At 41.6% G+C, this 15,666-nt stretch overlaps 1 protein-coding gene across 1 annotated transcript in view; it reads right to left on the bottom strand.

The window, feature by feature from the left end:
- Window positions 1-15,666, bottom strand: part of LOC123753399 (uncharacterized) — a 242,855-nt gene that overhangs the window by 124,227 nt on the left and 102,962 nt on the right. Inside the window, exons 3-4 of the mRNA XM_069316112.1 lie at window positions 10,815-11,136; window positions 7,885-7,945 (exon numbers count right to left, since the gene is read on the bottom strand). Of these exons, the coding sequence (XP_069172213.1) occupies window positions 7,885-7,945; window positions 10,815-11,136 (383 nt within the window). The remainder of the gene's footprint in view (window positions 1-7,884; window positions 7,946-10,814; window positions 11,137-15,666) is intronic.

Genomic DNA, 15,666 nt, shown 5'->3' with positions numbered 1-15,666 from the left:
TCATACACACAGACTCAAAACCTGCACTTCGAATACTAGGACAAAAACAGCGGAAAGATAACGTAGAAATATGTTGACCAGACCACACACTAGAAGGTGAATGGACGACGACTTTTCGGTCTGTCTTGACAATCGACTTGAGAATGGTCCAGGACGGACCAAAACGTCGTCGTCCCTTCACCTTCTAATGTGTGGTCTGGTCAACATAATTTAGCCACGTTATTGTGACTCATCGTCAGTACAACGTGGAAATAGTTTGGGCAATGCTTGTGTTTGGGAACTACCTTCAACCAGGTATGTAGTTCCTGGCTACCGGAACTACGGAACGGAACGTCTCGAAATTTTGATTTTCAGCTTCGTGACGTTCTGCAGAGCAGAATCTAGCCTACGCTTGAAACAATCAAGTGACCCCCCTCCTCCCACGTCTATTAAGATGTTCCAAAGAGAATTCGATACACACCTCCAGTGAATACTTGATCAACCGGACTGTGGTTCGTGTATCAGACGGCGAGCATGCAGTGGCGTCTAACAGCCTGGTTGACCAGATCATCAGTTAGGCCTCCTTTTGGATCATGATATGACCTTTTGGAACCTGAGGTCACCGTAAATATTATAGTTAGTGCATACGCACTATTGTGCTTGCGTTAAAAATACACAACTAGCAATTTGTGGCAATGCGTGTCGAGACATGACACAATGGCGTTATGTAATGACAGGTGATTAAATGCGTCGCTACATAACGCATTATTCAATGCGTGACGGCAACCTTCTTGATTCAATGAGTGAGGTATTCAATCTTAACGCATCCTCATGCCTGATGAAGTTAAATCCAGGTATTACTCTGTGTTTTTGTTAGAGTTTCATCTCTAAGCCACAAAAACCTTATAATAGCGGCCTAAACAAAGTTTCCTACCTCCCTGCAGCATCGACACCCGTCTCCTCCAAAATCGCTCACTCGAATGAACTTCCCGCGTCCCCGATCGGCCTTATATAGACAAGCGCGGCGTTCCTATTGGCTGCTCTATGTACCAGATGCACGTGATTGGCTGCTCTATGTTCCAGATGTACGTGATTGGCTGCATCTTTTTCGAATTTTTACCTGATATTTAAAACGTTCCGTAATAAAGTGTTGTTGTATAGGTTTGAAATTCCTTAGAGAAATACAGAAGAGTTTTAATATCACATCAGACGTTGATTTTCCTAATAGCTTGCTGATGGTGGAGTTACTGGCACTGTCACCTCCTTCACTATCACCACCATCATCACCATCATCACATCTTTCACAGTCATCACTACCCCAGGCTTCACTACCACAACCACCACCGTCATTAAGGCATAATTTCCCCGCCATTGGTTGAGCCAATCGACCTAAGGAACGCAAGACGTTAAACACAGTAATCCCCGCGGAAGCCTTGAGATTTGAGAGTACTAGGCTACGATGTACGAGCCATGGGAAGGGAGGGAAAGAAAGGGAAATGTAGGGTAGCGACGGGAAGGGAAAGGAAGGGGAACCAGGAACAAGAAACTGAAGGGTCAGGCTGGAAGAGATATCGTAGTGAGAGAAAGAAAAAGTGTAATACACGAATGGAATGATTGAGAGAAGTAGGAGAGGGCGACAAGGAATAAAACAGAAGAGGAGAGGGTAGAAGGCGAGAGATAAGGAAAAGGGGAGGAGAAAACGTGTATAGAACAAAAGGAAAGGGAGGGAAAGAAGAGGAGGATGTTAGGACTTGGACAAGAGATGGGAAAGACGGATTTACGAATAGAAGAAAAAGATGGGGAAGAAGTAGGCAGTGAGGGAGGGAGTGAGACGTAGGTAGGGAGGAAGGGTAAGAGGCATCCTCCCTTCCTAAAGGTAAGCATCGAGTTTTAGTGAATAGGATGTGTTTCTAGGGAGGAAGGATGGGGGTGAGAAGCGTAGGTAGAGAGAGGAGTGTAGGTAGGGAAGGGTAGGAGCAAGACACGTAGGGAGGCGTAGGTAGGAAAAGAAAACTAGCAGATAGGTAGGGGAAAGAGTGTGTGGGGGAGAGAGAGATGTTGGAAGCCTGAGAGACGAAGAAACAAGAGACAAAGAACATATTTACAGACAGATCACAGCTGATAATGACATTAACATAAAACTACAGCACATTTCAGCTTTTTATCGCCCACTTTGCATTACAAATTGGCTTGACGGAAACGGGAAGCTGGGTCCTCCTAGGGTACCCTGAAATTTCCCCCGCCCCCCGGATCTCTCACAGGGCGGGGAGAAATCTCTGAAACATTTCCCCCCCAACATCTCAGAGTGGTGGGGAGGGGGAGGAAATATTAGGGGAAGTTGGGGTGGTTGGGGAAAGGGGCTAAACGCACCCTTTTTGGAGTGGTTTGTGCGTTAGTTGGGTATAGAGTGAGTCTGATTGGCTCTCTCCAGCGTGCTCAGTGGGTGTGGAGGGGGGGGGTATGGAGGTGGTGATAGTGGTTACTGTAGCAGGAATGGTGGTGGTTGGATGTAATAGTACCATACTACCACTACTACCTGTAGTGGTAGTATTAGAAGTGGTGGTGGTTGGTGGGGGGAGAGGTTCTAGCAATTGTATTGGCGCAAGCGATTGTAGCGGTGGTGCAAACGATTGTGACTAGCACCACTAGCGATTGTGGTGCTAGTGCTGACGATCTCGGTAATGGGGAAATCTTTCCTTAGCGGAAGACCGTATTCTTTCCGGACTCTGAGTTCTCTCTCTCTCTTACAGTTCAGACTTTAGAGGTAAAATAATTAACTGTTGGATCGTGGCCTGCGATGCTTGCAAGTTCTAATTAAACCAGTGGTTGTGTCCGACAGGTCTTGGGTGGGGGGGGGGAGGGGTTAAAATAGTCTTTCTTAGGAACAAATCCACAAGGGCCGTGAAGAAGATTCGAACCTGCGTCCGAGAGCATCCCAGACGCTGGGATTTACCCTTGTGGATTTGTTCATTTGATGCATCAGCGCAATTGTGATTTCTGTGTGTGTAGTCTTTCTTAGTCTCGTTCAAGCCTTTCTAGATCGTTTATCAAGCCTTTCTGTAGCTTTTCTAAAGATAAAAGCTTTTCTAAAGCTTTTATCTAGCCTTTTTAGTCTCGCTCCAGCCTTGTTTACCTCATATATAATATATTGACCTCATATATATAATATATTGACCTCATATAGTATAATGACCTCAGATATACGTATATTTCGGAGCGCACAGTCTCCAGAGCTGCATTTGTATTCTTGCTGTAATACTTCTAAATTCTGTAATCCAACAATACAGAATTCGACGAAATCGTAAGTAAGAAGCTAACCCGCCATCTGACCGAGGATAATCACGCCCCGGAGGTGGAAAATCGGTCCCCGAGAGAAGACATTGTAGTGTATTATAAAAATGAATTTACTCAGGCATACAGGAAGGCTGAGAAGGTCATACGAGGCATAATTGAGAGGAATTGCAAACCTTGCAGTGAAAATGCCAGGATTCGTCCTGGCATTATAACAACCCTCGTTTATCTTCCCTCATAATGAGAAATAACATCTCTGCCTCCTCTGACAAGCTGAGGTGTACTAATGTAATGTATCAACACAACTGCAGCTCCGGAGACTGTGCGCTCCGAAATATATGCTACATTGGACACACCACGAATACACTGAGTAGACGACTTAAACTTCATTTGCAAGACGGAGATATTAAACAACATCATTCTCATCACCACAACACCATCCTGAATTACCAAGATATAGGGAAAGATACGACAGTAATCACACGCACCAATGAGGCTTCGTATACTGGAGGCTGTGCCATTCAGGAGCTGATACTAGTAGTTAACTTCCATATGAATTCAACTTCGAGCATACATCTGTTTGATGGTCCTCCATTAACCCAGAGGAAAGATGTAACACCTGGCGGACAACTAGAAGCCAGAGTCAAGCAACAATCACCTCACTCTACCCTTATAAGTGTCTACATTTCTCCTTGTAAGCTCAGTATAGCTCAGTTCAACAATATACTCCTGAAGATGCCACATTGCTGACGAAACCTCGAACAATACAAATGGGAAGATTAAGTGATCTAGTGTTTCTTCACCCTCCAGATGGTTGAAGATATTTGCGTAGAATGGAAAATATCCGAAAGAAAATCAATAATAGTAACAAAGTTTAATGGTATGTGTATTAGAGAAAACCTGCTATAGAAAGAAAACATATATATATATATATATATATATATATATATATATATATATATATATATATATATATATATATATATATATATATATGTCGTACCTAGTAGCCAGAACGCACATCAATTAATATATTTTCTCTAATTTTTTTCTTATGAAATGATAAAGCTACCCATTTCATTATGTATGAGGTCAATTTTTTTTTATTGGAGTTAAAATTAACGTAGATATATGACCGAACCTAACTAACCCTACCTAACCTAACCTAACCTATCTTTATAGGTTAGGTTGGGTTAGGTAGAAGAAAAAGTTAGGTTAGGTTAGGTTAGGTAGGTTAGGTAGTCGAAAAACAATTAATTCATGAAAACTTGGCTTATTAGGCAAATCGGGCCTTGCATAGTAGGCTGAGAAGTGAGTTCTGGCTACTAAGTACGACATATATATATATATATATATATATATATATATATATATATATATATATATATATATATATATATATATATATATATATATATATATAATATATATTTATATATATATATATATAATTTAGGTCCTCTTACGGTTATCTGACATTATCGCCAACGGATCGTGACAATACGCGCCAATGTACACGAATGATGAAATCATACCAACCATTATAGAATTACGCAAAATTATACCAACCGCCCAGCTGCTCAATCGACATTAATTTGCATGTGAATGAGTCAGCGAGCCAGCCTTGGTCTCTATATCTGACAGTGGTTTGGTTTTTCTCAAATTCTGATTCTAAAATTGTGAAAAAGGGATTTTTAAAGAAGCTTTTCTCGGATTTTTTTTGTATTTTATTTCGCTATTTTAATCATGCGAAGTATATACATAGATATATTTGGTATATATATTTGTTCCAGTTGGTTGTTTAGATCCGATAAGAGCATCGAGGTAGCTTTCTGGGGAAGATAAGCATGGTAGGGTGGTCTGTGGGAAGTACATAGACTTTTTACTGGATCTTTTTACTGAATCTTTTTATTTGATCTGTTTACTGGATCTTTTCACATGATCTGTTTACTGGATCTTTTCACATGATCTTTTTACTGGATCTTTTCACTTTCGCTGTAATACACACAGGCTAAAAAATTTAAATGACACACATAAAGAAGCAAAGAAAACACTGAAGAGGAGCCTTTTTTGCATATGGTACTTTTGTGATGGCATTTGGCACCAATGTAATGGCTTTTGGCGCCTTTTGTTAGTCTCCAAACTAAATATTCCGACCTTTCAAATACGAAGGTCGGAATTGGGCAAAAAAGGTCGTATTTATTTGGTCGGAAATGGGTAAATGGGTTCTTTCGGATGTTCAGTTTTGGTATCTTACAAAGGTGTCATATGCCATTACAATGGTGTCATATGGCAATAAAAGGCTCCAAATACGAGTTTTTATCCATTTCCAACCGAACAAATACAACATTTTTACCCAATTTCCCCATTGAATAAATACGACTTTTTTACCAAACAAATTCACATTTCTTTACCCATTTCTGACCGAATAAACACTATTTTTTTACCGAACAGATACGATTTTTTTTACCCATTTCCGAGCGATTGCGTTGGACGGTGTTCCAAAGTCCAATCGAGTCCGACCATTGGACGGGATTATCTGAAAGTGGGTTCGATTCCTGTCGCAGACAAAGACCAAATGGAATAAGCCATGTTGGTGCTCACGGGCGCTTAAGAGTACTCAGTGCTTAGGGAGTGCTTGGAGAGTGTACATTGAGCAGTTTACAGTGTCTGAGCAGTTTACAGTGTCTGAGCAGTTTACAGTGTCTGAGCAGTGTATAGTGCTTGTGTAGTGCTTGAGCAATGGTCTACAAATATGTAGACCATTGCTACCTGAAGCAGTGGAGTAATTAAGAGGTTAATGTGGTTGTCTACTGGTCAGTGGTAAATAGATTTTGTAAGTGTTGCACTTACAATATGGTCGTGGTGCATCTGTAGATTTTATTATTTACATTTACACTTAAATGTAAACAGTGGAGAGAGAGAGAGAGAGAGAGAGAGAGAGAGAGAGAGAGAGAGAGAGTGAAACTCTCACACTTAATCAGACTGTGTTGTGTGTATGAGTGATGTATACTACACATATACACCTAGTGACAAACATGTATACACATAAGACAATATACACATCCACAAACACACGCCATCACAGATACAATGTCATAAACACATTCGCCCATTTATATACACACAAAAGCCCATTCAAAAATAAGAATGAGCAGAAAAACAAAACATTGACAGGACGTATTAGTTTTCCGCATTAGGCTGTTTACAAAACAAAGTCACATTTCTATTGGCTGGTGGCTGGAGCAGCTGGCCAATGACCTCTTCCGGCTCGTTGGCAGAGTCATCGGTCCTTAACGGTCCAACGAGGCTGTTGACGACTAGAGAACAGCAGGGGCTAAGAAGTTTTAAAATGTTGAGGGGTGGGGGGGGGGGATATTTTTCTGTTTAATAGAGAAAACGGAAAAATACTCCAAGAAAATTGCTACGAGACCTCGAGGCTACGAGACCTACGAGGCATGGGCTACGAGGTCTCGTAGCCCTTGAGTGCTACGTGGTCTCGTAGCCCTGGAGTGACACATAAACTTGTAGTCCAGAGTTATCTGTGTCTCGTAAATCCTACATTAGACATTAATTGGCCAGTTATTCGAGGTAAGTTATCCGCAATCATTATAAATGGCACCACATCGGCAACTCTCCATGATACCTTTACGATATATCTATGAGAAAATTTGGAGGCCATGAAATGGGATCGAACTCAGGTCCCTGGAGGCTGTACTCTACGCCAATGCTAACGTTAAAATCAAGTTAAATCAATATCTGACCAATATCTTGAAGTTGGGTTATATGAAGACAAAAAGTTGACATTCTTTAAGATAATTGGTAATGGTAATAATGGTAATGCTTGGTAATTCCTTCGTCTGGTCCCCATGGGGGTTTAATTCCCATTAGTCCCCCCTTAACTGACTTCCTTATTGAGGTCTCCTTAGATCACCTTCTGACCTGTTACCAAGATGCAACCCACAACAGTCATCTGACTCCCGATCGAAGTGCCTATTTGTGAACTTAGGCATCAGGTGAAAGAAAAGGTGCCCAACCGTTTGTGTTACGTCCAGAGATTGAGCCCGGGGATGTGCGACCCATTGATAAAAGGCGGGGCCCGGGAGCTGAGGCTTACTCCTGCAAGGACGTGTATTACGTTAACACAGTACATTTAGCGGCATTAGTTCAAGGCTTGGAGAGAGGAGAGTCGTTTGGAAGGGGTGATGGTCGTTTGGAGGGGTATAGAGTAGTTTGGAGGGGTATAGAGTAGTTTGGAGGGGTATAGAGTAGTTTGAAGGGGTATAGAGTAGTTTGGAAGGGGTGATGGTCGTTTGGAAGGGGGTGTTGGTGACTTCGAGGGAAGAGGGGTAACTTTGAAGAGTGAGGATGGTTTGGAGAAAAGGTGGCTACTTGGAGGTGGCTTTGTAGAAACAGTAGTGGCTTTCTCAAGGTGAATGTTGGAAGGACTGGGAGGATTACGAGAGAGAGAGAGAGAGAGAGAGAGAGAGAGAGAGAGAGAGAGAGAGAGAGAGAGAGAGAGAGAGAGAGAGAGAGAGAGAGAGAGAGAGATACAACCAACAAACATACACATATAGACCTCAAAACAGTTTAGTATATAAGCTCAACACTCACGTCAACAGTGACGCCGGGAGTATTGAAGGTCGTCTTTGGATTTTGCATCTTGAATAGATATCTGAAAAGGAATAAGACCTCTGTGTTATTCATAAGGATGTATAAGTATTAACAAACCTGCGGAAGGCCTAGGCTAGGCTGCTCCTATTTATATGCGAAACAAATGGCAGAGTTTCTTTCACTTTGATGCCCTTGTTCACCTAGCAGTAAATAGGTACCTGCGATTTAGTCAGCTGCTACGGGCTGCTTTCTGGAGGAGGAGGGGGTGTAACAAAAAAGGAGACCTGGTCGAGGACCGGGCCGCGGGGACGCTAAGCCCCGAAATCATCTCAAGATAACGTCAAGAAGATGGTGATTGACATGGGTGATGCTGGAAGTCCCCAACCACTTCATCTTCCAGACTATGTGAAGGCTCTTATGATGGCTATCTTAAGATGATTTCAGGGCTTTGCGTCCCTGCGGCCCGGTCCTCGACCAGAGCCTCCTTTTTGTTAAACACACCCCCAAGGAAACAGCCCATAGCAACTGTCTAACTCCCAGGTACCTATTTACTGCTAGGTAGCAGGAGCATCAGGGTGAAAGAAACTATGCCCATTTGTTTCCGCCTCCACCAGGGATCGAACCCGAAACCTCAGGATTACGAATCCAGATCGCTGTCCACTTAGCTGTTAGGCCCCTTATAATCAACCCGTCCTCCTAATAGAACGTCGTATTTTGACGCATACTTAAGGCGTCAACCTGAAATCTTGACCTAAAATCGTCGTATTACAAAGTAACAGCGGCACGCAAAATTGACATGTTGTCCTGTTTTCTGTTTTGGGACCTCTGGTAGGTTAGTATAAGGGGGCACTTTAGTACGTCAGTTTCTTGACGTTGGGAAGAAATATATATATATATATATATATATATATATATATATATATATATATATATATATATATATATATATATATATATATATATATGTCGTACCTAGTAGCCAGAACTCACTTTTTGGCCTACTATGCAAGGCCCGATTTGCCTAATAAGCCAAGTTTTTCTGAATTAATATATTTTTTCAAATTTTTTTCTTATGAAATGATAAAGCTACCCATTTCATTATGTATGAGGTCAATTTTTTTGTATTGGAGTTAAAATTAACGTAGATATATGACCGAACCTAACCAACCCTACCTAACCTAACCTAACCTATCTTTATAGGTTAGGTTTGGTTAGGTAGCCGAAAAAGTTAGGTTAGGTTAGGTTAGGTAGGTTAGGTAGTCGAAAAACAATTAATTCATGAAAACTTGGCTTATAAGGCAAATCGGGCCTTGCATAGTAGGCCAAAAAGTGAGTTCTGGCTACTAGGTACGACATATATATATATATATATATATACATATATATATATATATATATATATATATATATATATATATATATATATATATATATATATATATATATATATATATATTGAATATAAATACAATCCACCATTACACAGAAAATCACAATAGCGTGATGCATCAAATGAACAAATTTGTTCATTACAATTTAGCATTTCTGTCAATGGACGCCTGAATTCATTTTAAGTTCATAAATATTCTCTACAGTACTTGGGATTACATTGCTCTCATTACAACGCGTATTTTTAATTGGTCGAGTAAGCGTACTCTGATTTATATTTCGCAGGTGTGATCTGATTTATATTGTACAGGTGTGCTCTGATTTATATTGCACAGGTGTAACCTGATTTATATTGCACAGGTGTACTCTGATTTATAGTGCACAGGTGTACTCTGATTTATAGTGCACAGGTGTACTCTGATTTATATTGCACATGACTGTAGTTGCAAGCTGAGTGTGCGTGTGTGTGTGTGTGCACGTCCTTGTGTGTGCGTTTGTGAGTGTGTGTGTGTGTGTGTGTGTGTGTGTGTGTGTGTGTGTGTGTGTGTGTGTGTGTGTGTGCGTGTGTGTGTGTGTTTAAGTTCGGACACAATATAATCAAGTTACTCTTATCTCGCGTCCTTAATATATCTCCTGTATCATTCATATTTTATTGTATAATTCACCTGCAAATTAAACGTATTACTAGATCATGAATTATACATTGTTTTGTATCGTTAACTGTATCGTTGAACACGGGTTCGTTAATTGTGTAGAGGGAGGAATTATTTTAAACGAAGCTATTCAAGTTGAAACGCTAGTTAAATGCAGTTGAAGAATGTTAGTTTGTTAAACGTGAAAAGGTGATGATTCTGTTAGTTAATAATCCTTTAGGTCTATAATCTACCAGGAACAGTGAGGTCTATAATCTGCCAGCATCATTAGGGTGGATAATCTTCCAGGATCATTTAGGACTATTAACTAAACGGATGACGGTCTATAATCTACCAGGATCATTGAGGTCAATAATCTACCAGGTACATTGAGGTCCTGGTAGAACATTGAGGTCTATAATCTACCAGGAACATTGAGGTCTATAATCTACCAGGAACTTTGAGGTCTATAATCTACCAGCATCTTTAAGGTCTATAATCTACCAGTGAGCAGTGTGGCATGAGACTGCGGAATGCTTTGTCAGCGACTGAAGGGGGGAGGGAATTAACAGGGGGGAAAGCGCCAAGACCGTACGAGTATATAGCACTGGGAAGGGATCAGGATAAGGACTAGGGATGGGACGGGGGAAAGGAATGGTGCCCAACCACTTATGGACGGTCGGGGGATTGAACGCTGACCCGCATGAAGCGAGACCGTCGCTCTACCGTCCAGCCCGAGTGGTTGGGCGAATAAAAATTTGTGTTTTGGACCTTGGTAGATTTTTTTGGACGCTACTCATTAATGAGATAAGATTATAGACGTTTTATTGACCTTATAGGCCTGTAATCCTGGCAGGTTAGAGACCTTAGCCTCCTTAACACTAATCAGTAAGATCAAATCCTTCTCACCTGTAGAACTCGCGATCGTCTTTGTACCACTTAACAGAGTAGAGAGGATCCGAACCCCTGTCATAACGGCACTTTAACTCGGCATCCTCCCCTCGGAACTTGTATACGGGAACCTCAATCCCGTGTAGCGTGAGGTGACCATTGCCCTTGTTGTGGTCGTCTGTGTCCTCCGAGGCCATCACGCCGTGGCTCCTGGAGGAGGACGAGGAGGACGAGGAAGAAGGGTAGAAGGAGGAGAAGGACCCTCTGGGTACGTCCCGGATCCGGTGAAGTTGAGGTCCTCCTTGATATGTTGACATGGCTGTACACAGTCGCGTCTGACCTGTAAAGGGGGAGAGAGAGAGAGACAGTGTTTGTAATTGTTAGTGATTCTTTGTGGTTTGTACTTATTGGGAGAAGGGGGGTCAGTGCCCCCCTGAGGTCGGAACCCTCTGAGGTTACAACCCTTAGTGTCGGTTCCGCTAGATATATAAGATGGGAAAGCAAAATCAGTATATATATATATATATATATATATATATATATATATATATATATATATATATATATATATATATATATATATTGAGAGGGAAGGAAGGGGGGGAGAGATGAACAATTGCATTGGGGGGGGGGGGGGGGTAGGGTTCGCATTTATTTCAAACGTTAATTGAGCTGTTATATTTACTTTAAAATTGTAACATGTGGGCCCCTCTCAACTAATGACCGCGCAGTGTGCAACTCACCACCAATCACAGTACAGCTTGGGTATGTGCCGCTGAGCAACCTAACCTAACTACCGACTGTGATTGGGCAGTATTCCCCCCCCCCCCCTGCCTGTGCGCCCGTGACACTCACATTAAATACCAGCATTTGGATATGAGCGAGCGCAAGGGCTGTGTCGTGAAGAATCAGAGAACCTTTTGCTGGCTCCGTGCTTGTCCTTGTCACACACACACACATACACACACACACACACACACACACACACACACACACACACACACACACACACACACACACACACACACACACACACACATCAGAAGATGAAGGAACGACGATGTTTCGGTCCGTCCTGGACCATTATGTAGTGTGTGTACTCGCCCGTGTTATGTACTCTTAGTGTAAACGAATGTGTCGAAGCTGCATAGTCGTTGTTTTAGCTCCAGCTACTGGGAGCCAAAAGTTCCAAGTAGCACGGGCTATGGAGATCCCGTAGTGGACTGACCTGGCACAGGAGCGGGGCTGTGACTGGTGAGTGGCTGGCCAACAGTCTTTTTACCAGTCGGATACGTACAGGTGAGGTCTTTGTGCTACTCATAAGTATTGCTAATATTGTTATTAAAACCGCTCCTATGCCAGGTAAGTTACGGGCTCACCATAGTCCGTGCTACTTAGAACTTGTTCCGAGTAGCTGAATCTATAACAAGAATAATGTTCTTCAACACGAATACCAGGTGTTCACTCTCAGGAGACGTCATGAACTCAGTTGGTTTATGCCAGGTGGGCATAAATTTGTAGATGCTGTTGCTGTTGTACATTAGCTACCTGGAACAAAAATTTCCAAGTAGCACGGGCTATGGTGACCCCGTAATTTATAGGTGATTTTGTAGATGAGGTCATCAGAAGGAAGGCTGTCCGCCATCTTCTCATCTAATAGGTCTCTTTTTTTAGGGGAATTGCTAAATCCATTAAAAATATGACCTATTATTTTCATTTAAATCTCTATTATAATGATGTTTTCCGCACATTATAGTCTCAATAGGTTGTAGGTCGGTTGAGTAGACTCATACAGTTGTGGGTAGGTAAAACAGTTGTGTTTTTAACGGAGTTGTACATCGGGAACACTGGCTGTGTCAAGCCTCGCGGTATTCACGTTTTTTTTGTATGTGCTTTACTAGGTAAATGTTTTTGCCCCAGCGCTGCATACTCTAACTTTGGTCTCATGTTTGGTGTTCACAATGATTTCTTTTTTCAGATTCCCGGATGTATAGTTGCAATATCACCATCTTTATGTATAAGACCTGATTTTATCCAATTTTTTGCGTGTTTCTGGGGACGGGTTAGGTAATGGGCACCCTTAGGAACCCCCCCCCTCCTCCCCCGCTCCCCATTAGTTGAAATAAGCTCTTTCTAGCTTATTTTCTATTATCTTATTATTCTCCCATTTTTGTAACTTGCGTTCGTTGGACTGAACATTATAAATTCTGTAGATTTTATATCCTAATGTAGTTCAATTCTCGTTTTTCCTCATGATGGCTGTCTGTTGCATATCTGTTAGGTATTCTCTTATCCGTTGGAGTGCCCCTCCGCGTCCTGGGAACACAAACCGAAACTGTCTCTATTTTCCGCTTGTTACAACTTGTAAAAAAGTTGTTACATCTTGGCTTAATGTGTTTATGACGTATTAGAACATTGTTATAACTTGCTATATTGGTTGTTATAACTGGTTAGGAAGTGTTAAAACTTGTTCGAACGTTGTACCAACATCGTAGTTTCGGTGTGTGTTTGGCGGGCGGTTACTTGTACCTTGCTTAATTGCTTGGGCACACATTGGCCTCCTGTAGAGGGCCTTGTCTACCCATCCTTACATGTGTAGGTTAAGCTGAATTATCCTGTTGCAGAACTCTACTGCAGGATTTATGAAAACGTTGTATGTATCTTAATATTTGGGGATTTTGTTACCAAATGTATACCGCGTTTAGCTTACAAACTGTTGACTTTAGTTACAAAATATATCCGGGCTTTTTGTACAAGCTACGGTGACTTTACTTGTAATATGTAGTCTGGTTTTTGTTGCAAACTTTATGTTGACTTTAGTTATATGAGGTATGTTAAGTTTTGTTACTAAGTACTTTCTAGATTCTCTTACACAATGCATGCTGACTTTATTTTCAAAATCTTGCTCTCTCTCTTTCTCTCTCTCTCTCTCTCTCTCTCTCTCTCTCTCTCTCTCTCTCTCTCTCTCTCTCTCTCTCTCTCTCTCTCTCTCTCTCTCTCTCTCTCTCCCAATAAACAGCCTCCTTTTGCTTTCGCATCACTGCGACAAACTTGATACCACTTAAAATATAGTGTGATTTAACCTTGTGGTGACAAAAGCGTGCTAACCCACGTTCTTCTGTGTAAAGGGGACATTTGATCTCCATTAGAGCGGGGGAACGGGAGGTAAGTGAAGGTAATCCCACCCTTAGGTCGAATCTACGATTCCTGTGTCGAGGCGCAGTTGGAATAAAGAGAATGGCAATTATAATGGGTAATTAATGAGTGATTAACCTGGGCAAAATAAAATGGTCGCTAAGCACCTGGTTTGAGTCTGTCTGTCTCTCTCTCTCTCTCTCTCTCTCTCTCTCTCTCTCTCTGTCTCCACATGTTTCTCCTTCCTCTTCACGGTCTCAACATTCATATTTCTCATTCTCTCCTTTTTATTCCTTCCTTCACTATTGTGTATGTCCGTATTTATCACTCTCTGCCACTTACGTTTGCTTCTTGGTGGGGCAGGACGGAAGATGGGGGAGAGGGGGATTGCCAAGAGCAGACTGTGGTGGTCAACCACAACCCACCACCACCACCACAACTACAACCACCACCACCAACATGATGAATAGCCCAAAGACAGCAATATAAGAGTCATCTCCTTCATCAATAAGATGAACACACACATATAATCCTGTCATCAAAACCTTGTATTCCACGTATGTCAGACCAATCCTGGTGTATGCAGCTCCAGCATGGAGTCCCTATCTCGTCAAGCATTAACTAAATTGGAGAAGGTTCAGAGGTTTGCCACCAGACTAGTGCCCGAACTGAGAGGCATGATCTATGAGGAGAGACTACGGGATTAAACCTCACGTCGCTGGAAGGCAGGAGAGTTAGGGAGGACATGATCAGAATATACAAGATTATCAAAGGAATTGATAGAGTAGATAAAGACAGTTTATTTAATACAAGGGGAACACGTACTACAGGGACACAGGTAGAAATTGAGTGCCCTAATGAGCCATACAGACATTAAAAAGAATTTTGTTAGTGTCAGAATAGTTAACAAATGGAATGCATTAGGAAGTAATGTGGTGGAGGATGACTCCATACACAGTTTCAAGTGTAGATATGATAGAGCCCAATAGGCTCAGGAACCTGTACACCAGTTGATTGACAGTTGAGAGGCGGGTCCAAAGAGCCGAAGCTCAACCCCCGCAAGCACAACTAGGTGAGTACAACAAGATGAGTACACACACACACACACACATAAACACACACACACACACACACACACACACACACACAAGATCTATCAGATTTATATAACTTATGAAAACCCAATGAACACCATTTAATAATTAAAGATTTCTCTCGTTATTCCTGCAGTGATATTGATCTTAACTCTGTCTCTCTATAACTCCATTTACAAAAACCAGGAATAAGAAATTATCAAATATCAGACGAGCCAAGATATTAAAAAAATACATGAAGAGTTTTAAAATAGATGCTCCGTCTCATTCCCAACTTCTCATTTATGAATCCTCTCGTCAGGACGAAAGTTTGAAAGAAACTTTCAAACTTTTCCTCCGTAAGAATGAAAATTTGATGAAATCCTCCCATCAGGACGAAACTTTCAAGAAATCCTCCCATCAGGACGAAAATTTGAAGAAATCCTCTCATCAGGACGAAAATTTGAAGAAATCCTGCCATCAGGAAGAAAATTTGAAGAAATCCTCCCATCAGGACGAAAATTGGAAGAAATTCTCCCATCAGGACGAAAATTTGAAGAAATCCTCCCATCAGGACGAAAATTTGAAGAAATCCTCCCATCAGGACGAAAATTTGAAGAAATCCTCCCCTCAGGAAGAAAATTTGAAGAAATCCTCCCATC

This window comes from Procambarus clarkii, chromosome 82 (assembly GCF_040958095.1).
Source record: "Procambarus clarkii isolate CNS0578487 chromosome 82, FALCON_Pclarkii_2.0, whole genome shotgun sequence".
Taxonomy (NCBI): Eukaryota; Metazoa; Arthropoda; class Malacostraca; order Decapoda; family Cambaridae; genus Procambarus; species Procambarus clarkii.
The sequence above is the reverse complement of the archived record's forward strand: the minus strand, read 5'-3'. Positions and strand labels throughout refer to the sequence as shown.